Source organism: Falco peregrinus, chromosome 6, assembly GCF_023634155.1.
Source record: "Falco peregrinus isolate bFalPer1 chromosome 6, bFalPer1.pri, whole genome shotgun sequence".
In the NCBI taxonomy this organism is placed as follows: domain Eukaryota; kingdom Metazoa; phylum Chordata; class Aves; order Falconiformes; family Falconidae; genus Falco; species Falco peregrinus.
In genome coordinates, this window is record NC_073726.1 from 2264484 (window position 1) to 2285697 (window position 21214).

At 44.4% G+C, this 21214-nt stretch overlaps 1 protein-coding gene and 1 long non-coding RNA gene across 3 annotated transcripts in view; one reads left to right on the forward strand and one right to left on the reverse strand.

Moving 5' to 3' along the window:
- Positions 1-2383: 2383 nt before the first annotated feature.
- LOC114013535 (uncharacterized) lies at positions 2384-3894 on the reverse strand. The gene is made up of 2 exons (XR_003556572.2): positions 3159-3894; positions 2384-2568 (listed from the first exon to the last, which is right to left on the reverse strand). It is a non-coding gene; the product is annotated as an uncharacterized LOC114013535 (long non-coding RNA).
- A 197-nt stretch (positions 3895-4091) lies between these two features.
- SLC2A13 (solute carrier family 2 member 13) overlaps positions 4092-21214 on the forward strand; it is a 169320-nt gene continuing 152197 nt past the window's right edge. The window contains exon 1 of one of the 2 annotated variants that reach the window (XM_055808994.1): positions 4092-4919. In XM_055808994.1, the coding sequence (XP_055664969.1) occupies positions 4367-4919 (553 nt within the window). In that variant the 5' untranslated portion in view covers positions 4092-4366. The remainder of the gene's footprint in view (positions 4920-21214) is intronic. The other variant, XM_055808993.1, reaches the window with a different exon arrangement.

The window sequence follows — 21214 nt, forward strand, 5'->3', positions numbered from 1 at the left end:
CTGCCAAAAAAGTTGAGTCCCTGCTCTAAAGCATGAAAAAGCTGGAGATCTCGAAAATAGAGAGAAAAAATTAACTTCCAAAACCGTGTGTTTCTTACAATTGCATTTTCAAGGGGTTTGAAGTGGATTTGCTGGAACTCATATGTTTAGCATGAGAGAGAGAGCAATTATGCAAAATGCGAGCTCAAACAATTACTTTGGTAAAGTTACCTGGGATTATAACAGCCTGTGGTGTGAAGTCTTAGGCAACCTTAGCTGTACTGCTGCCAGCTCTGCCTGTCAGGCAAGGAATGCGTCATCCCACAGTTTTCTCAGCTTTTTTCTGCAATCCCCATCATCCACACCCTTTTCCAGTGCCAATGCTGTAACTCTTTGTACTTGTTAGCCAATTTACCTCTTAACACTTGACCAGTAGGATTAAATGCATGGTGTTGGTAGGTTCCTTGCTAATAAATTTCAATGTTACTTTCACTTTGAAAGGATTTTACAAATGAGGTCAATAGCGTTGTCCCAGTTTTACAGATTCAGATGACCAAGGTAAAAGGTAAATAATTGGCTAAAAGTCACCCTGCGGGCTGGGATAGCTAGGAATTAAAGCTCCACATAACAGCATTCAATTGAGGAGAGCTTGTATATATATGAAGGGCAACTTTTGTTGAGAGACTGGAGTAGAGTCTAATCAGGATCTGTATGTCTAAGGGAGAATGCAAAGCAAACACTGGAAGGATTACAAATAACTAAAACTGCATTGAGAGCTATGAGATATTCAGATAAATGAACAAAATAACTCTGTCCAGATAGTGAAAATGGCTGGAGAAGGAATGTTACACCAGGATCGAAAACTATGGGATGTATCTGAAAGTGTCTTCTTTCCAAACAGACCAAACAACGGTGCAAGAATATGATGAATTTTGGAACAAAAGGAAGTTTTAAGGCAATACACAGCTAATATAAAATTGTTCCTCGTGTTAAATTCCTATTTACAGTTCCTTTTTTTCTTTTTTAAACTAGAGTGTTCCTTATACCCTCAACCTTATATTACCAATACATATTTGCAAACTCAACAAATTGGTGTGATACAGGATCAGGGTTTGTGTCTTGTCAAAGGTAAAAAATACTTTTCATATAAAGTGGCACCTAACTGTATTCCTTGGCGTACTGATAATGTATAGTTCTGTGTAGAGAAAAGTTCCTGAACCTCAAGAACAGCATGCAACTTAACTTGTTAGAAAAGATTTTGGCATCACTATCAGTGCTTTCCCAAGGCTTCAGACGTTATATAAGCTGCTATTATAAACCATATTTGCTGATCTTTTTTGCACATTTAGCTAGGTGATTTCCCTCAGCCCAGCACAGTGCTATTTCTCAACTTACACAGCAACTTCGCTTGTGGCAAAATAATACGAGTATCAGAGCAGGTTCCTTATGAGAGGTTAAGGCACCATAACATAACGAACAAGAAATTAGTTTAGAAACCTAAAAACACAAGAGGTTGCACACTGTAGTGCTAAAGTTCACATGAGGCTAAAGCCCTCACGCCCACCCCCACAGCACCGACTGAGATGGGAAGAATTATTGATTCGGGGATTTGATCCCTGTATTATTCTCTACTAATTCAACCACGATTTCTTGTAAAGAATACAACCATCACTGACAAGGCTGGAGCTTCTTCTCCCACAGAGTCAGATCCTTTTTAGCCTCTCTGTCCATCTAGCCCCATGACTCTCACATTCTTGTCTGCACATCAACCCTATTTCCTTTAAGATTCCATCTTTTCCCCACTTAACCTACAATCTTCTTGAGAGGTGAGAGAGATTTAAATTCTCCTGGGCTGAAGCAAATCTGTGATTTGGGTCTCGCACCTCCTGGGTGAGGCTATCAACCATTAGGCTATCACACAAAAGACCTACAGCATCTCACTGCACCTTGGCTGGACTGAAGTCCCCAGGAGACTTAGGTACTTGTCCACATGTCTCTGAGTGCCAACAGAGACAGGCGCTAACTCCAGGCTGTTCAGGTCTTGGGGAGTTCTGGGCACATGCGCTCAGCATTTTTCTGGAAGACGTTTTCTGAAGTATGCCATGCATCAACAATATAAAAGCAGGAAAATCTTGCAATTTTTCCTGCTCTCTGCTGAAACACAAAAAAATTGAGTTTCTTAAAGCTGGACCAGTTCTTTGATCTAGCTCACAACATTACCTGGCAAACAATTGTGCAAACATACCTTAAAGGAGAGAATGAGGCAATGCTGCAAATCTAAACAGTGCTTCAGTTAAACATTTAATCTCTTGAAAGCATAACATAATACCTAAAATCCACCCAAATCCTTCTTTGGATCTGACCCCCCGTCCCCTGTCTTAGATTACTAATCATACCTACTATGTCTTTCATTACTGTGAAATCATTTATAAGTCAGCTCTTATCATGAATGAAATCCAGTACTATGGAGATGATCATGGTAACACAAATCCACACACAAACCAACCGATTCCTCCCTCTTTCTCATGAAGTCAGTCTTCCCTGTAGCGTGTCCTGCAGCTGAACTTCTTTGTTGTGTTCCAGGGAATCCTTTTAAGAGATTAGCTTGAGAGCATGATCTGATGAGAAATTATGTCTGTGACTGTTGGGCCAGCGATAGAATAAAAAAGCCCCCAACTTTTGTTAGCTATCTTGAACTTCTATTAACTGTAATATACAGAATGCCTCCAGCTTCTGAGATGGCTGTTAAGACAGGTGGTTTTTGTGACACCCAGCTATTGTGACAAAATTCTGTGAAAGCATTCCTTCTAGGAGGCTACGGATTTGGTGTGATTTTAATGCGGTGTCCCATGTTTTTTATTTGGGGCTTACATACAAAAAGCATTGAGTGCTGAGCTTGTTGGGCAAGTCTGGAGACTTCTGGAATATTACAGTCTCTCTCCTGACAGCATTGTAATGTAAGCCAGTCTGCTCGGGGAGAGCTGCCGGACCCGAGGGGACAGCTTCTTGTGGCACATAGCTTCATTTCTGATGGTACAACTGGGAAGGGCTTCTCGCTCTAGTGCTGAGCGGGCCCCTAACCGTCTGTACAAGAGGAAGGAATGCTCTGCGCCAATCATACCGTGTTACCCAAAGCGTGATTAAAAACAACTGAATGTTAACATGTGTTTAATTCTTACCTAGTTCAGGCTTTTCACATGCCCGTGCATGGAAGCTGCCCTGTTGTACGCATCAATCCACTGACACATCTATCACTAACTCGATTAACTACATAAACAATTGTTACTACCGTTCACTTCAGTAACCTCTGCTCGCTGTTTTATTCAGTCGGTGTTATCTGGACCACGGTATCAGCGTTGCACAGCTTGCTGTGAGGCAGAGGCAAACCGCCGCAGAGGTGTCCACGTTGGACTTTGCTCCCTCTCGTAATATTTAAATTCACGTGGCTGTGGCTGGCACTGCTCACAAGGTGTGGGCCGGGAACAACCGCTCCCATCACCCACCGAAATCCTCCCTCCGCTGGCTGCCCGCCTTGGGGGGCTCCCCCGGCGGGAGCCCCGCGCCCGGCCCGCACCGCCTCTTCCTCTGCGCCCCGGCGAAAATCCCTGCAAAAATGCTTAAAGATGGAACCATGGAAACGCTTAGTCCCGCTTGAAGCATAAGCGTGAGAACAAGCGGCAAACCCTTCTTCCATACGCTAACAAACCGGTCCCTCTCCCAACAACCGGTCGAAATTTCCCCTTTTTTTGCCACCGGGCACGCAGAACACCGCAAACGCCGCCCCCGTGCAAGGCACCCCGCTAGGAAGTCAGCCGCGATTCGGGGGTACGTCAGCCGCTTGGCCAAGGCGCAGCACGCCCGACGGCAGCGGCACCCCCCAGCCGAGCCCCAGCACCGCGGCGGGCTGGGTGAGCTACCCCGGGCTTGCGGGGCGCCCGCCCGCTCCTCCCGCCGGGGACCCCGGGCGGCGCCGGCCTCGGCGCGGCGCTCAGTGCGCAGGCGCGGCGGGCTGCACCTGCGCAGTCGTGCGCGCCACGGGGGGGCGGGGCGGGGCGGGGCTGATCGGTCCCGCCCCCTGGCGTCCGGCGCCGTCCCCGCCCGCCTCCGCCTCCCGCTCCGCCTGGCGCTGGGAGCGGCGGCCGCGGCGGGCAACTTCCCCTCAAGTCTGTCCGGTGGCGTGCGGGGGGGGACTATGCGACCCGGCTGAGCGCGGCCCGAGACGGGCGGGCGGGGCGAGGACAGGCGGCGCCAGCAGCAGCAGCAGTAGCAGCAGCAGCAACAGCAGCGGCAGCCGCCGCTCCGCCGCCGTAGCCAGAGTCGCCCGGCAGCCGCCCGCCTCAGCCGCCTGCCCTCCCCCGGCTGGGGCAGGAGCTGCCGCGGCCGTCCCATGTCCCGCAAGGCCAGCGACAATGTGGAGTACACGCTGCGGAGCCTGAGCAACCTGATGGGCGAGAAGCGGCGGCGGCAGGCGGACGGGTCCGCCGGCTCGGGCGCGGCGGCGGCGGCGGGCGAGAGGAGCCTCATCGCCGCCGAGTCGTGCTCAAGCCTCAACAGCGCGGCGTCGGGCGGCGAGCTGGAGCGGGCGGCGCGGCGGCAGTTCCAGCAGGACGAGACCCCCGGCTTCGTCTACGTGGTGTCGGTCTTCTCCGCCCTGGGGGGCTTCCTCTTCGGCTACGACACCGGCGTGGTGTCGGGGGCCCTGCTGCTCCTCAAGAGAGAGCTCAACCTGGACGCCCTCTGGCAGGAGCTGCTCGTCTCCAGCACGGTGGGCGCCGCCGCCCTCTCCGCCCTGGCCGGCGGCGTCCTCAACGGGCTGTGCGGCCGGCGGCCCTGCATCCTGCTGGCCAGCGGCCTCTTCACGGCGGGGGCCGGCGTGCTGGCCGCCGCCCGCGACAAGGAGACCCTGCTGGGGGGACGCGTGGTGGTGGGGCTCGGCATCGGTGAGTGCCGCGCCGCCCCGCCGGGCTCCCCTCCCGGCTGCTGCAGCCCCGGCCCCGGGAGGACCCCGGCTCTTGCCCCGGCGGGGGAGAAAGCCGCCCCCGGGGGCGGGTTTAGCCCGAGCCTGAAAGCGCGTCCGCGGCCCCTTTCCGTCGGGCAGCCCGCAGGCGGGAGGCGGGCGCCGGCCCCGGGGTCAAGTGCCTGGCTGCTGTCGAGGGAAAGGCGTAACCGAGCGGCGTCGGGAGAGGGGTCCGCTGGCGCCGTGGGGAGCGGGCGGGCTTGCCTGCCTCTCCGGCCCCCCACGGGCGCTGCAGTGCCGGCCCGCCCGGGGAGCGCTGGCTGGTGGCCGCGCGGGGGGGAGCGGGCTCGCGGTGTCGACAGCGCGCAGGGTACACGCGGCGTTGGGAGGGGGTTCTGGGAGCTCAGGAGCCGGGAGGGGATCGTGCCCGTCTTCCTGAACTGTAAATAACTCTCTCCTGCTTCCCTGCACAGCTTTGCTTTTCACTGGGCCCGAAAGGAATGCTTTCGGGACAAAATAAGGTAGTAATCTCTCTGGTCAAATGAGATGAGGCTTGCTTTGGGTTTCATTAATAGCCTCCTGCAGAACTGAACGGGAATTACTGCTCTTAAGCTGCCTTCCTATATGTGTTGCATAACTTGCGAACGGTAGGTTGTGGTAAAACTTTATAGTTGTCCCAAAGAACACGAAGTGATGAGGAACGGTTCCTCTAACCTTTGAGACTAGTTTCGGTGCCAACTGTATCCCAGATATCCCCAGAATTTTGGTTGCTCTTCAGCTGCCATCTGTCAGATAGTAATGAGTTATACTTGTCGTCCAGGATAGGCTGTATGAGGTTATTCAGAGTCCTTGGACCACAGTATCTATAAAGAAAAAAGGAAAGAAAGAAGAAAAGGCAAATATTTCTTACTATAATCTTGCAAGCCTTCCTTTCTAAAAGCATGAGGACAAATTGAGAATTAGACTTGTTTTCCTCTACGTAGCAAAGTTCTATTTCTTAGCCATTGAATAATTTTTTGAATTCTCTGGCTCGTTTTAGACACGCTTGCTGTGATGCAATTCGTGGTCTTATTAAGGAAAAAAAGTTAGTGAGTCACAGTAAGGGCTGTCGGAGATAAAATTGACTCCATCCTTGAAAGAGCTTACGCTGGTTTTCCTGTACAGTGAGGGACATCTTTTTCAGGTTGCTGTTTTCCTATATCGAGTTGGGTGGGTTTTTCCTAATTTTTAAATGCTACCTCTCTGCGTTTATTTTTTTTTTCAATCAAGACTTCAGCCTGCAGAATGTTGATAACATTTGTTACTATGTTTAGAAGAGAAAAAAACTTAAATTTTACTATAAAGCGACAGAAGAAGTATTTTGATGGCAATATGTAGTACATATGTTTAGTGGTAGATACTAAAAATATCAAACTTGACGTCGTCTTGTGTTTGTAAAGCTTCTCATGTTCCTTGTTGACCATAATTGGTTACATCAACAACTTCAGGGGGAAGAGAGAGGAAAGGGGTGGCTGGCTTGACTCTTGTGTGCATGTGTTGTCTTGTAGAGAGATACATAAGCACACTGGAATTGTCTTACGGTGGTGAAAATAAATGACACTGGCATTGTTGGTGGGATATGAGACTTGGGATTTAGTAATATGTAAGCCACAGAAATGGAAATCGGGTGCTGGGGGTAGTTCTTTTGTACAGCTGTAGATCTCTTGTGTAGTCTGGGGAGGGAGATCTCTCTTTGGCCTCTTTCCGCATCAGGGACAGGGATGGTGGTTCTGCTGAGGCTCTGGAGGGCTGAAGTAAGGATGGAGAAATGTTCTGAGGATTTTAGAGTACAAAGCCACTGACTCACATTTTAAAAATAGGGTATTTTCTCCTTTTTATCAAAGGTTGCTGCTCTTTATGTGATGGAGCTTATGGCCAGAAACAAAGCATTACCTTAAAATACTGTGACTGAAGCATCACAAGAGACTCCAAGGATTGCAGAATCCAATCTTAACAAGGTTTATTTTACAAAAGAAAAAGATGATGTGGTTCAAAACTATTCTCATACACCAAACTGTAACAAAGTCTGCCTTAAATCCCCCACCAGAGGGAGCCTAGATAATTCTATGAAGGCATTAGAAATTGGTGGAACTTTTAACCAGTTTCTTCCCTTTCTTCTCTTGGAGCCCTCTGACTATCATTTTGCTGCCCACAGTGAGCAAGAACTTCTAGCACTGGTGTAAGGAGGTCGTTCGGTAAAGTGATGCTTCAGTGACAGTGTGAACTGCTGAAATGTAAAGGTGCAATGGCATAGTGTTATAAAATGCTTTTCTATCTGCAAACCAATAAAAAAAATCTTTAACTGTGTATAATTTTATACACCTTTGAGGTCTTCTCCCTGTAGCTCTCTGCCAATTGCACATCAAGAGATCTGCTCCAGAAATATGTGTTTGCTTGCATTTAATAAATGAATTACCATGTTAATGGGCGGTACTGTGGTGCTGTGAAAGCAGATGCGGTGGTGGTTAGCTATGGGATTTCATTCCGCCCTTGCTGGTACGGGGTGGATCTGTGTTAATTGTGTCTGTGTGAGAAAATGGCCATTTTTCTTGTGACTCTGATTTATAAAGGGCTACAATTAAACTTTCAGGGATGAAACCCACCGGATATATGCTGAAACGATGAACATCTCTTGCTTATCTGTTTTGTCCCTTTCTTATCATTTTCCATAGAGCTGTTTTGAGATGGAAAAACTCTCCTTTTCTCCTCAGCAATTACAGAAGGAGGTGTTTCTGGACAATAAAGACCACCTCTCCAGCATAAGCCCAAGTCCTCTTTTACTGCAAATGTTGAACGGATTTTTATAGTTGGAAACAGTTATGTTCCTCTTTTCCTCCCTCCCCCCCAGTGTAAGTACAAAATATAGGGAATGCGAAAAAAGGGAAACCACGTTCAGCATGAGCTTAGAATATGCTTAGATGTTTTCAGGTCTGATTTTCTAAATACATAGTTCATGACAACTTCAGACAGAATAGCTTAAGAACAAGGTTATGGCCATTGTTCCTTCCCCCACGCCTGCCCCTTCCCGAGCAGCTCTGATGTCCCTGGCTCTTTCGGAATTTGGCTGAGCCTGATGTCAGGAATGCAACACTTGGAAAGATATTCATTACAGCAAATATGGGCAAAATTCAGACGTTTAGGAAATTGGATTGCATGTGCTCGGTAGCGCTTTGTATGAGCTTAGCTTGGAAGAATGTCACTGGTACAAAGCACGTTTGGATCTTTTGCATCTGGTAATGCTAAAGGCCTTAGCTTGTTGCTGAAGGGTGATCGACCACATTTGGTCCAGGACTGAGGGTCAGCATAGGTTTGCCTTGTGTTGGCTGCTGTAGTCTTCCCTTGGCTCGTCTTTGGTCTGTCATACCCAAGCCTGAGCACAGGCCAGAACTGAACCACCGAAGGTCTGAGCTAGGCATGGCTGTAGATGAGAGCTAATTCTGCTGAAAACCTGCTGCCATGAGAAGGGAGGTGGAGAGTGAGCATAGAGTAGACACTGGGACTAATCTAATAAAGACTAGAAAGGATAATAATAAATAGCTGTTTGCAAAGTCACTTATTTTTTAGACTGTAATCAGTCAATGTCCTAATTTTACAATCACTTTGTTGTCTGAACCCATTGGCTGGATGTGCTTCAATAGCTCACCAGTCTGCTATGGGAGCAGTTTATCCTTCGGCCATCTGAGGATGGTGAAGTTTTTAAGCCCACAGGTGATGTACATGGGTGTTGGCATGATGTTTCAGGTGGTGTGCTGTTCAGATTACTTTTTCAAGAAAATTTTATGTACCAGCTGTGGAAGGAAAGCTGTTTGAGCTATGCAGGGTTCAGGAAGTGACAGAATTAAGCTTGCTCGCGCAGTTGATATCTTAATGTACAGTTATTACGTGGATGATTAGATTATCCTGTTTTGTTCAGCATGCAGAATAGATGGTGCTCAAATAATGATCAGGTCTTCAGTGTTTTGGTTTCTTGCTCAGTGTGTGGCTTAGGTGTTACTTAATGCGCACACTACCCAAGCCCTTGTGAAAGCAGAGTTACTTCTTAGGACTGCTGTGTGTGCATGCACTCTGTTACTAGGTCTGCAATGCAAAGGAAACCTGACTGGTTAGGTGCCTTGTCTTCTCTCTGACCCCTGTCTTTGCTGGTACGTGATGTATCTTCACAGTGTGAGCCTACTGTCAGTGCTTGCTTTGTACTCAAAATGTCTGTAGTGTGTGGTTTTTTTTGTTTTTTTTTTTTTAAAGGCTGTATTTGAAAGTGGTGTATGTAGTGTTCCTGGTAGCATCTTTTTACTGCATATGTAGGTCTTATTCTGAGCAGAGGAAAGAAGATTGTATACAGAATTAGGCAGGAGTGAAAAGCGCTGGCATATGGTTTCAGGATCCCCTGGTGGGACTGGCTTCTACTGACAGTAAGGTCCAGCAGCAAATAATAAAAGTAACCAAATTTGTCCAAAGGACTTGCATCATGTAGCATCAGCTCTGAATTATCTTTAGAGTGAAGGTCCACCGTATCAGCTGGACTACCATGTATGCTGTGAAAGTATTGGAAAATAACTGGCAAGACCTGTTGTTTACTAAAGATGAGGATGCGTGTGCTGGTTGTTTTTTTTTTTTGTTTTAGTGTACTGTGGAGCTTTTTCAGGTGCTGTGTATTATCTTGGAAAAAACTCCAGATTAATCTCCTCTTCCCAACATCCCATGGGAGGCTCTGAAGCTTCAGTCTGTTTTTATAAATGAGCGTCCTACAGCTTAGTGCATTTTGGAGGTGAAAGTCACTCTCGGCCCCCAAATATGCTGCGCTGCTTCTGGCAGATGCTTGTAATTTTCAATCCAGAGATTCATAGGCTGTTGTTTCCTCCAGAGGCAGTGGTTTGTTAGTATAAGCTTGCTGTAGAGATGGAGGGGACTGAAGAGACAAATAGCTACATTGTTGGAATTGACTCTTGTACTGCCACTGACCAGAGGTGCTCACCCAGGTTTCTAGGATTTACAGCTACTGACATTCCTGTGTTCATTTGGGGTTGGATCTCTGCATTTTAAGAGCTTAATCTGTTCTTGTGCAGAAGCAGCTGGGAGGATATGTTAGCTTCTGACTGGAGCTGCGATCTTGCAGGGTACTGGGAGTACATTAAGATGAAAAGCATTATCTTTTGAAGTCCTCTGATTTTTGTGTGCATTGGACAGGATACAGAGTGCTATGCTCAGTTCACCGTCATATCAACAAGCACTAACTCGGTTACTGTTTTGTCTGATGGTGTAATATCAAAAGATCAGCAATTTATACAAAAATATTGCTGCCTTTGGCAAATATTTAGTGACCGTTTCAGAACAGTGTTAAGTATTAAGCACACATAGTTATATCTAAGAGAATTTTTGGACATTTGATTCTTCTGGAAACTGTAAGTCATAAGGGTGGTGTTTCCTTTTTGTGTGTGTGTGTTTTGTTTTGGGCATTTTGCTCTGCTGCTGCTGTTTAAAAAATAATCCCATAGCTCATAAAACTTGAAATATATTTTCTGTCTCCAAAACATGGGAATCTTATCTTTTTCCCTGTACTTGGTCAAACTGTTCTATCAAAACATAATTCCTGTTATATTTGAAGTATTTTATTTCATTTTGGAAAAAATACAATGCACCCAGTTCATATGTGATGTAAAATCGAAATTTGTGTGGTCCTCCTACTCCATATAAAAAAGGCAGCTTGAAGGAAGCTTGCAGTGTTAAGCACAAGTGGTTTCTTACCTATTTTGAAAAATTGATGTGGGCACCATAGGTGGGCTTATTTTCCAAATGCTTTGTTTGCTACAGGAGCAAGAGCCCAGTGGCATCCTCTTACCACGATGTTAAAGTCAGTAAATCATTCAGCTGGAGCTCTTGGATTTGAGTGACTTAAGCTGAAGCTTGTACCAGACCCATCCACGGAGGCATAAGGCAGGACATCTGAGGACAGTCCAAGCAGCAGATTCGGAGTGCTAGCTACCATCTTCTGCTGTGCACTGTCAGAATATGCGCTCAGATTTTATTCGGAGCATACTAGTATATGTACTTTGCCAATTGTATCCTGATAAGCAATTAAAAAAGTAAAACCACTGAAAGTAGACGCTCACAAGAAGGAGTTTTCTAATTGTGCTTTTTCCTTATCTTAGTAGTCAAGATAATTAATTGTAGCAGGTCTATGCTCTTTAGTGGGTTTTTATAGAATGCATTGTATTTCGAAAGACATTAATTTCTTTTAAAATGTAGTCTTTTAGGAATCGTAGGGATTATTCCGTGAAAGTATGGTAAGCTTTTGGGTTGCATATCCTATGGAAGTCCTCAAAATCTATGATTTCTACTGAAGGTGGATGGACTCAAACTGGACAACTGTGGCTCTGTTTCATGCTGGTGCCACAGAAGTATAATGGCCCTGAGGGATAGCTTTGTCTGCAGGGTTGTTTTATGGGTCTTCACTGGTGAAGAATAGAGGTTTTGCATCTGACCTGTACAGTCAGTATTACTGGTGTGAAGCTTGTGAAGAGGCTGGGTTGGTTGGTAGAGTCATTGCAGCTGCTGAAAGTCTAAAACCAGTGACTGCTGAAAATCAGGGGAGCAGAGGTCTTCCTTTGGTTTCTTTCTGCAATGATTATGCCTGGAACAAATAGCAAGAGAAGCAGTTATTAACTATGTTGTAAAGATGTAGCTCAACATAGCTTTGGATGAGTGTGTAGTCATTTCACTACCTTAGCTAAACTATCTTTCTGTAGGCCCTATGATACAACTTGAATGCAAACCCTTCTAAAAGGTGTTTTTCTTATGGTAATTGAAGAAAGGAAGCTTTAAAAAACACGTGTTCCTGTTCCTTCCACTTTTGATCCTCCTCAGTTTTGTTGGAGGTTTTAGACGTGTGGTTTTATTAAGGATTTATTCAAAGCAAATGCCAGTCTGAAGGTGAATTTTTCGTAGGTGGTTTCCCATTTTAGCTGTTTATGTACCCAGTCACTGAAGTTGCGTTTCTTAGCTCAGAAACTCTGTCCTTTCTTCCTTTACAAGTGCCTCTCAGATGTGCTGCCTGTGGAGGAAATGTCATGCTGTGACCTCGGAGCCCCCCCCATGTCTGGCTGGCTGTGGATAGGCCATGGCATGCTTTCAGCCACGGTGTTAGCAAATGTATTTCTGCCTCCTGCTTGGTTTGGTCTCTTATTTGGCTAACTAGCAAGGCTACCTGCCTCTTCTACAGTTGTGCATGGACTTCTTTCTTATGTTCCTTTCAGGCAGCCAATCCTTGTTTGAATTGCCCTAGGGATTGCTCCTGGGTTGACTTTCCTGAGAGTTAAGCATCTCTTTGTGTGGCTGTTGTGTTAGTGGGCTCAGGTACTGAAGAAGTTATGTGGCTGTAAAAAAAAAAAAAAAGAGGTGTATGTTTATTGATACGTGCAACTCTTTTCCTTGGGCTTCCCCTTCAGTTGTCCCTCAGGGACCGTCTTCTCCCTCCCCTGGAGATGTATCTTCCAGTTATGTATATTCAGGATCTGTCACCCCACCATCTCTACTTGAATTTTTCTTCCCTTCTCCCTGATTTTTCCAGTGTAATTCAGCAAGAGAGCAGCTCTTTGAAGGAGGTTTGCCCTCTGTGGCTAATCTGAAAGCCTTCTTGGCTCTCATTAGAGCGGACATTTTCAAGAAGCACCTGGCACCGGCCTTGGGACTGGTCCTTTACTAGGGAGCGTTTTACATCAACAGGTACATTCTACTTCTGTTCCTGAATGATGAGGCAATTTCAAGGCAAAAAAACCCCGTTTCCAGGCAATGTGGAAAATGCCGGTGTTATCTGATGTTTTTAGTACATGGGCTGACGGGCATTCTGTGATGCTGAATGGTCTTCAGGGAGAAGCGGGCTTTCTGTGGGAGGCAGTTGCTTCAGCCCTCAAATCTAGAACTTTCTGGTCTCTTTTTAACACTGTTTTTGGGAGGGTCTGAGTTTTCACAGGTTTCATGCCGTGCCAACTGGTAGCATTGAGGAGCACTCTAATCTAATCAACAGCCAGCCAAGCACATACAGCTGCGCGCTCAGTTGTCTCTGAGGCAGTAATGAGGTGTTTGTTGATACCCAGACGATAGACACAGAACCAGAAGATGCCAGAAATGGTGGAGGACTTGCTGTGTAAAAAAAAAACATGTATCCAAAATTAGATTCACCTGGCAAATGCCCATCTTTTCACAGTCTAGACAAAATTAGGTAGCTTTAGAAACCTATACCCTAAGTGGGAGCCTGAAGGCAAGAATTTTCCAGCCTTTTCCCAGAAATGGGAGTTTCTGCAGGCTAATATTTTCTGTCTTGGATAGAAGCAAGGAGTAACAGCCCTTCTGTTTCCCATTTCTTTTGGTCAGGAGCCTCATGAGCATGGTTTTCTCCACTGTTGCTTCCCTTGCAAGTTTTCAGGGAAGGAAAACCAATAATTGTAGTTTTAATGTGCCTATGGGTGTAATCACTTTGGGAAAAGAAGATTATTTTCCAGCGTCTGGAAGGAAGTATTAGGGATGTCTTTGTGTTTAGCCACAGTACTTCTACTTTCCTGTCACACTCTGGAAACCCAAGAGAATGCATTCCAAGTTGGAGAGAGCAGAAGAACTTGCCTGGTGTTACACACATTTTATTGCCTGTGCTGTGGGGCTTGTGGTCTTGTAAATTGGGAACATGTTCCAGGGAGTGCTGCTTGGAGAAAAACATTTACTGAAGTGATCACTGGCATATGCTAAAGGAAGGTGGTCTTTAATTTCTGATTGCTTATAAGAAATTCTCTCCTATTCCTTCTCTCAAATACTTGTTTTGTGCCAGAACAACATAGAAACCCAACAAAGCCTTGAACAATCTACTATGCTTAGTAATGTCTGATAGTTTTCCAGGTGTATTTTTGTAGTTTTAGCACTGCTACTCTTGGTTTACCAAATAAGAACTTTGAACTTAGGCCTACTTGAGGTCAGCAGCGATTTGAAATTCAAATCCATCTTGAACTGATTGCACCCTTAATGAATAGATGGATGTAGGACTTTTGGGTTGGGTTTTTTTTTTTTTTCCCCACCAGTCTGTTCCTTTCTGACTGTCGTCTTTTCTTCATGCTGACACAGTCATAAAAACATGAAAGTGACCTTAAGTGTCATTAAATGACTTTGTGTTGTTATGGCTCATACATTACTATCGGAGAAGTGCCATCATTCCTAAGCTATCGATCACATTTATTATAATAAAAAAAAAAGTTAGGTTTTGGTAGTGTTTGAAAACAATAGTAGTAATCTTGATTCATGTCCTGCTCTGAACTGCCTTCTGCAGTTCAGCCAGGTCCTGCTGTAGCACGTGTCCCACTTGCAGGGGTGAGGGAGGAGCAGAGCTCCAGGTGTTCCTCCTTTTCCCTAGTGCAGCACCAGAGCAGAGTGCTGTGCCCAGAGGAGCAGGAGTGCCCTGCTATGCAGTTCAGCCTCCAAAGCGAGACCCGACCAGCTGGTGGAAACAAGGAGCACCTGCTCCTGTCTTTCCGTTTTTCCTTCCATGAATTACCATTGATTCTTATCCAGAGCATCTAATAGTACTACAATACTTGATAGTCATCTGTGATTCTGTGGTTTTTTTTTTTTAACCAATACTGTGAAAGATTCAAACGGTGTATGGCCCATTACTTTTTTACAGCTCTAATCCTGGAGGAATTGGCAGTACTTAACCTGGGGAAAATACGGTTGTTGATTTACTGTCTCTTCAGCTGAATATTCAGAAATGGATAGGCAGTCAGGATTCAGTAATTTCTTTAAGGCAGAGTTAGTTGTCTTTAGCCTCAGGATCATCTAACTTCTGAGCATGTTGCAGTTTTCTCTTGTGTTGCTGAACTGGCAATTGTAGCATAGGCTTCACATTCTGCCATTCAACAGCAAAAACTGTCAGAGAATTATTGAAGAATTAAAGGTGTCCAGAGAGAGCTGGAAGCAAAAGTTGTGTATTGAAGAGAATATATATCCTTAATAAATTACTTATTCCTGAGCTTTTTGTAGGAAAAGGGGTAGATAACTAAATATGTTGATGAAAACTATGACGGCTGGAGCAACTTCAGAAGTCCATAAAGATAACTAAAGCACAGAGCCTACATGAGGTGTTGTAGGCAGGGGATGTTTTTTCTGCCTGTTTGAGCACCTAACTGGAGCACAGCTGGAAACAAGGAGAGTTGGGAGCCTGAGTTCTGATATAGTTGATGGAGGATGGTATATCAGGATCCCAAAGTCAGATGCCTTGAGTTGGAGCTAGTACTTCTCTGGAATCTTCTTGTCCAACGTGTGATAGTAGGAGAAAACCACTGCTGCTTAGAGTATTTTTTGTGTGATTTAAGGTTTAGGTCAATGTGCCGTGTTTGTCGTTCCTAGCTGTATTAGGACTTACTTTGTCTGTTATTTTGAACTTATTTTTCTGTTTGTAGCTGCCCACCTAGGAAGTTTTGTTTAATCTGTGAAGTTAAGGAGGTAAAATTGAAGGGATTTGCCACTAAGTGCTTGTTCTCTTCATTCGGTTAGTTGATTTTTTAGGATTGTTGGTTGGAGCTATGATTGATCCTGGGGGGAGTCTAACATCTGAGAAAGGCAGTGTGGTAATAGATGAACTAGAACACGGTGAGCATGGAGGAAGTACTGGTTAAGACTAAACCTGTGTGTACGTTAAGCATGCACTTCAGCAAATGTTTGCATATAAGTGACCTTTTTTTGTTTGTTCATGGGTCCTTGATTCTTGGACTGTTGAGGTCATAGTAGCTATGTGAGCACAGGAATGGGGAATCTGCCTGAGGGGAAAAGGTAAATCTGGTTTTATTCACTGTGGAGTTCAGCTAAGTCTTTTGACTTGTAGACTCCCTGCTCCTGCATTAATCATAGGCTCTGCTGACGTCACTAGTCCGATTCATATCGGAACAGTTTGGAAATCCAGAGCCACCTGGGCAATTTCAGGATCTTGCAAAAAGGGGTGGAAAAGACTAAATGTCCTGCATAGGCATTCATGATGTTTTAGCCCAGGAATTAAATCACTGTGGTAGTATTTCGAGCTGAATGCTGGGGTCTGGTTTTGCATTGTATGTAGTTCTTGGGTAGAAGGAGAAATAGGGCATGGGATGTACATCCTTTCTCTTTTAATGATTGACTGGGAAGTTCCTAGAAAAAATTATTGGTGCATATAGCAGGAATCTGGGCACACATTGAGTAGAGCATTACACAAATAATGTCAACTTCTCTTTTAGTGAGTGGGAATGTACTTTACTAAATTCTTCAAAAGCTTGGACGAGAAGGTACTATTTATCTTGAAATCTAACTTTGGGCCAGGCCCAATTGTTGTCTACACCTGTATGCTCTATGTGATTACCTCTGTACATCTTACTGTCCTGCAGGTTTAGGGCTTCCTTCCTTTCCTGACCTCTGTCTGCAGTTTTACTAGCAAGGGTAAACAAAACACTATCAAGTTCAACAGTGTGTGTGCACTTCTGAAAAAGCTGTTGTTTGAAGGCATAATTTTTATGTCAAGCTCTGTTGTTGTTTTGCTTTCTTTTGTGTCTGCTGATGGTAATTTTAAAGTAAGAAAAGATGCAGCTTGTGTTTTGGCTTTGCTTCTGCATTTCCCCACCTATTTCTGAATCTTCCTTCCTTGGAGTCAAAAGCTGTCTTGTGTCAGTCTGCTGGCCCTCTCCCTGATTCAAAGTTAATTGCTTTGCCTGACACCCAAGTACTATCTGGGCGATTAATTGTGATCCTCTTAGATGTGGAGTGCTCCCTTGCACAGAAGGATAGTGCTCCGAGCTTATAAACACAGCAGTGCAGAGGTTTTTCTGTGTAGCTCAAGACCAGCAGGCCTATCTCTTCTGTAATATCAATTGTACCTTTAGCAAGACTTGAGCCACCTGTGTAGAATAGTTATGTGAGTCTGTTCAGAAGTTAATTCTCAGTAATTTACCCTCTAATGGTGAGACTTCTGAGGGACAGTGTGCGTGTGTTTTCTGGTTTTCTTTACCTAAAATCTTAACCCATTTCTGGCTGGCTTAATAGAGCCTTTGCTCAGGTATCTTTCGTCCATGAATATGGATTTGTGTGTGACTGTTTTAGATGGGTTGCTGAGGCAGAAATTCCTGTGGCTGTGTGTGTGCTGCTTGGGTGAGGCCAAGCCTGGCCTGCCTATCACCCTGCCGTCTCAAGCTTTTGTATTAATTCTGCTTTTCTTCTTAGAGTGTCTTTCCAGGATATGTGAAGTGAAACTGCATGCTAGGTACCATGGGGACTTCTTATGGACCACTTTGTTACAGTCAAACTATTCAGTTTTTCAGTTTGTCTAGGTGCAATGGCTTCTTGTCCCCGAGTTGACCCTATGAGGTGCTTCATTTGGACTGGGATATAAGGGAAACCATGCTCCTCGCACTGGTGCAAAGAAGGGGCAACTGGAAGTGTGGGTGCTGAAGTAGCTTATCTGCCACACTTGTCTCTCCTGGCCCATATAGGTTAGAAAGAATGTCTGATCCAGGCCTCCTAAACAGTTGTGTTGGGAAGTAGGAATCCAGGCATCTGGAGAACTCTGTGTGTGTGCGTGTGCAGGAAGAAATGAGTGATGAAATGAAATTACAATAGTGGATATTTTAATTAGGAGTTTGTATTTTTGTGGTGAGAAAAACTGATTGGAGGTGGCTGTGCAAGAGGATACTGTAAACCTGTTGTGCAGTGTGTTAGTAACGTTCCACAGCTGTGCTGTAGACTACAGGAGAAGCTACAAGGAACTGCTTTGGGGTGTGGAGCCGTTATTTCTGCTTTTTAAAATTATATCGAGTGGGAATATGTAGTTCTTTCTTCTTCATTGAATTTTTATCAAGTAGGAATGTATGTTTCTTAGCGTAGATAACATGGTGTTGTATGGTTGAACACCTGCACAGAGTAACTAGCTTTCATCTGCGCTGTGGCAATGAGCAAGAGAGAGAACTTTGAGAGGCCTGACTTGGCACTCTCACCAGTTTTAAGCCAGTGTGATTTCACTGATATTACAACAGTGCTAATTTATTTACCTCATGATCTTGATAAACTGCTAATTAGTACAGTACTTTACAGGAGGTGTGAATCTGTTCATCAGATAATTGTAGGTTCATATAAAATTAAGTCTGTAAGGTAGATACAGATGTCATACTGAGCTAGAACTGAAATACAACTTCAGACAGAATTTTTAGAGAAGTTTGTAAGTCTTCAGCTGATGTTTGAAGATGACATACATATTTCTTCATAAATGCTTATATTCATCTTCTATGATGTTTTGCTTACAGCAATGCTTGGTTTCTTGCCTAAAGCAAGTGACTCAGTTAGTTGTAGTAAAACATAAAAATGACCGTGTGCATACTTCTCAGTCATGTATATGTTCCCAATGTAGCTGAATCACATTGAAGCAATGTATGTGTCTCTGCATTTCTATTTGTCATACGTTATCAGCAATAAAATACATGTATCACTAAGGCAATAATAGGTTGAGAAGTGTTTGGTGTGCTGTGTCTCCTTTTCGCAGTTGCTCTGCATGTTCTTGGTTTGGATTTTCTTTGTCATGCATTATCAGCCACTAAAATACATATGACCCTGAACCAATAATAGACTGAGAAGTGTCTGGTCTGCTGCATTTCGCTTTCATAATTGCTCTGTGTGTTCTGTACTCTGCAGATTTGTCCTGTTACAGGATCTGCAGCCATCTGTTTTTTAAGGTACAGTAAATTTTGCAAATGCAAATACCAGCTTGGGTTACCTTTCCTAGAAGCTGGAACCCATACAGTTTGCTTGTGTCTGTAGAAGCAATAGTAGCAAGGACACTATTGCAAGAAAAAACCACTATTTAATGCTGATACAAAGAGCTTAGAGACACATAGCCTTGAACTCATCTTGCCACAATGTGAAGTTTCTTGTGTTATGCAGTTTTATAGTCTGAAGTCTGAATTAGAACAAGCCTTATGTTAAAATAAGTTAAATATATGCACATGGTTGTTTGCCATTCGGAAGGCTGTCTAACTTTAAGTACTGCAGTAAGAAAATGTCTGTTGTACTGCTGAAAGGCCTGACTTGCACACTGTGTGACCCCGTATGTCTGGTGCATTGTCTTTTGCTAAGTAAACACAAGACCAATCTGTAATTCTTGTTTTGTCATGTCCTGGCCACTTGATCTTGAAGTGACTGTGGGACTTCATGCTTCCATATTTTCCTTGTGGGGCTGGTGTTTGCTTACATTTTTGAAAGGTGTTCTGTGACTTATTAAAACAAAATAATAATCTTAAATTCTATCAGTCATAACCTGTTAAGCACTACAATTTCTCTGAATGGACTTTATACTCTGATTTTCAGTTTCTTGGATAATTTCCTCTTCAGTCAGATCTCTTCTCTCCTCTTCCCCTCCTTGCTGTGTGTAGAGCTTCATCATATGGTATATTGAAGCACTACTCAAACGATCTGTACATCGTAACAATTAAAAAGCCCTTTAAGAAAGGAGAGCAATGTAAACTGAGAGTGAGCAGAGGACTGTAGATGTGAACTTGACAGTATTTGAAAGGTGGATCATGCAGCACCTGAAGATAACAAGCAATAGACATTTGAGTTGTTCAAAGCACATGCTGTGTTGGAAGCACAGCCTGTGTGAAGTTTTTTTTAGCTGTTATGTTACTGAGGTAGGTCATGAGCATTAAGGAAGGGGGTTCTGCTATTAAGGAGGTAGTCTTTAGTGCAGGGGTCCTCAAACTATGGCCCGTGGTCTGGATACGGCCCCCCAGGGTCCTCAATCCAGCCCCCCGTATTTACAGAACCCCCCGCCCCGCGCCCTGCCCGCCCCCCCCCCCCCCCCCCCCCTGCCAGGAGTTTTGGGGGGGGGAACCAAGCAGCTGCAGATGACTGCCTGCCACTTCATCCGTGTGCCGGCCCCCTGGTTAAAAAGTTTGAGGACCCCTGCTATAGTGGCATTCTGCTGGAATAGAAGGTTCTTCCCAACCTCATCTACATATAAACTTGTCATCAACATGTGTACTTTACAAAATACTGTGGTTTTATTATTTTATTACTGCGTACAACCATAAATGGTACTAACAAGGCAGGGAGGAGTGGGTAGTCATTTGGAGAGAGTCACCTATGAGCTGTTTTGTGCTTTGTTGCTGGTTCATAGTATTTTATTAGAAGCTATCACAACTGGTTTATTTCCAACTCACAGTTACTCCATTAGTGCTCGGTTTAATGATTCTTCTCCAGTGGATAATTAATTCTGCCTCCTGATGCTGCCCTCCTGCAGTATTGTCAGCAGTTCCTACCTTTTGTTTTGGGAAATAAGGAAGAGGATGTAGACCAGAGATGTTTAAAAAAATATAAATAAGAGTAATTCTTTTTATTGTTGAGTGAAAATTCAATTATATGTAGCTAGATTTTACTGTAATTGATGTTTCAATTACATCTTGCTGTATGAAAACTTAATTAAAAGATCAGGTGAAATGTGGCCAGATTATAAGGAAAACCAAGATGGGAGACAGTAATTACTTCATAGGGTTTCTTTGGAAAGAGTGCTGTGAGGATTGGGAGCTCCCTTCCTGCTCTGGTATTCAGATTTTCAGTCAAACGCAAACATAAAAATTGCTTTATAAATTTTCTCTATGGAAGCAGAGTAATGCTGTAAGTGCAGAACTTGCAAAGTTTGTATTTTAGGGAGATCCTGGATTTAGGTGTTTTCCTTGGTGGTAGCTTGTACATGAATCTCTTTTTTAAAACTGGAACCTGACATGAGAAATGTCATCTCAGTTTGAAAGAGATCATGGCTTCATTTTTAACTGTGAACTTTCCAGTTTTCAGGACAGGATCTGCTTCTTAGTGGGAGCAAATACAAAGGAGTTACATAAAATTAACAGGAGGCTCTGTAGTACCTCTGCCTCAAGAGTACAAAAAAAGGTGGTGCACTTCAAGGCTGGGGGACAGCAGACTGAAGCAGCAGAGTCCATCATTGCCTGGTTAATCATCTTTATGACTTACAGTGCTTTGTTGCAAGTTGCACAGGGCCAGCCACAGGAAAAACAGATTTTATCTTAACAAGGATGTTTGCTGCATCTGTGTTAATTAGAATGGGACTGTCAGATATGCCATTTTAAATGTCAGCTCTTAATTCTTCTTAAATTTTTTTGGTTTTACTATTCTCTTATTGGATAGGGGTAACAGAGCAGACTGCTGGATGAGAGAATCTGTGCAGTGCTCCGAGTTACA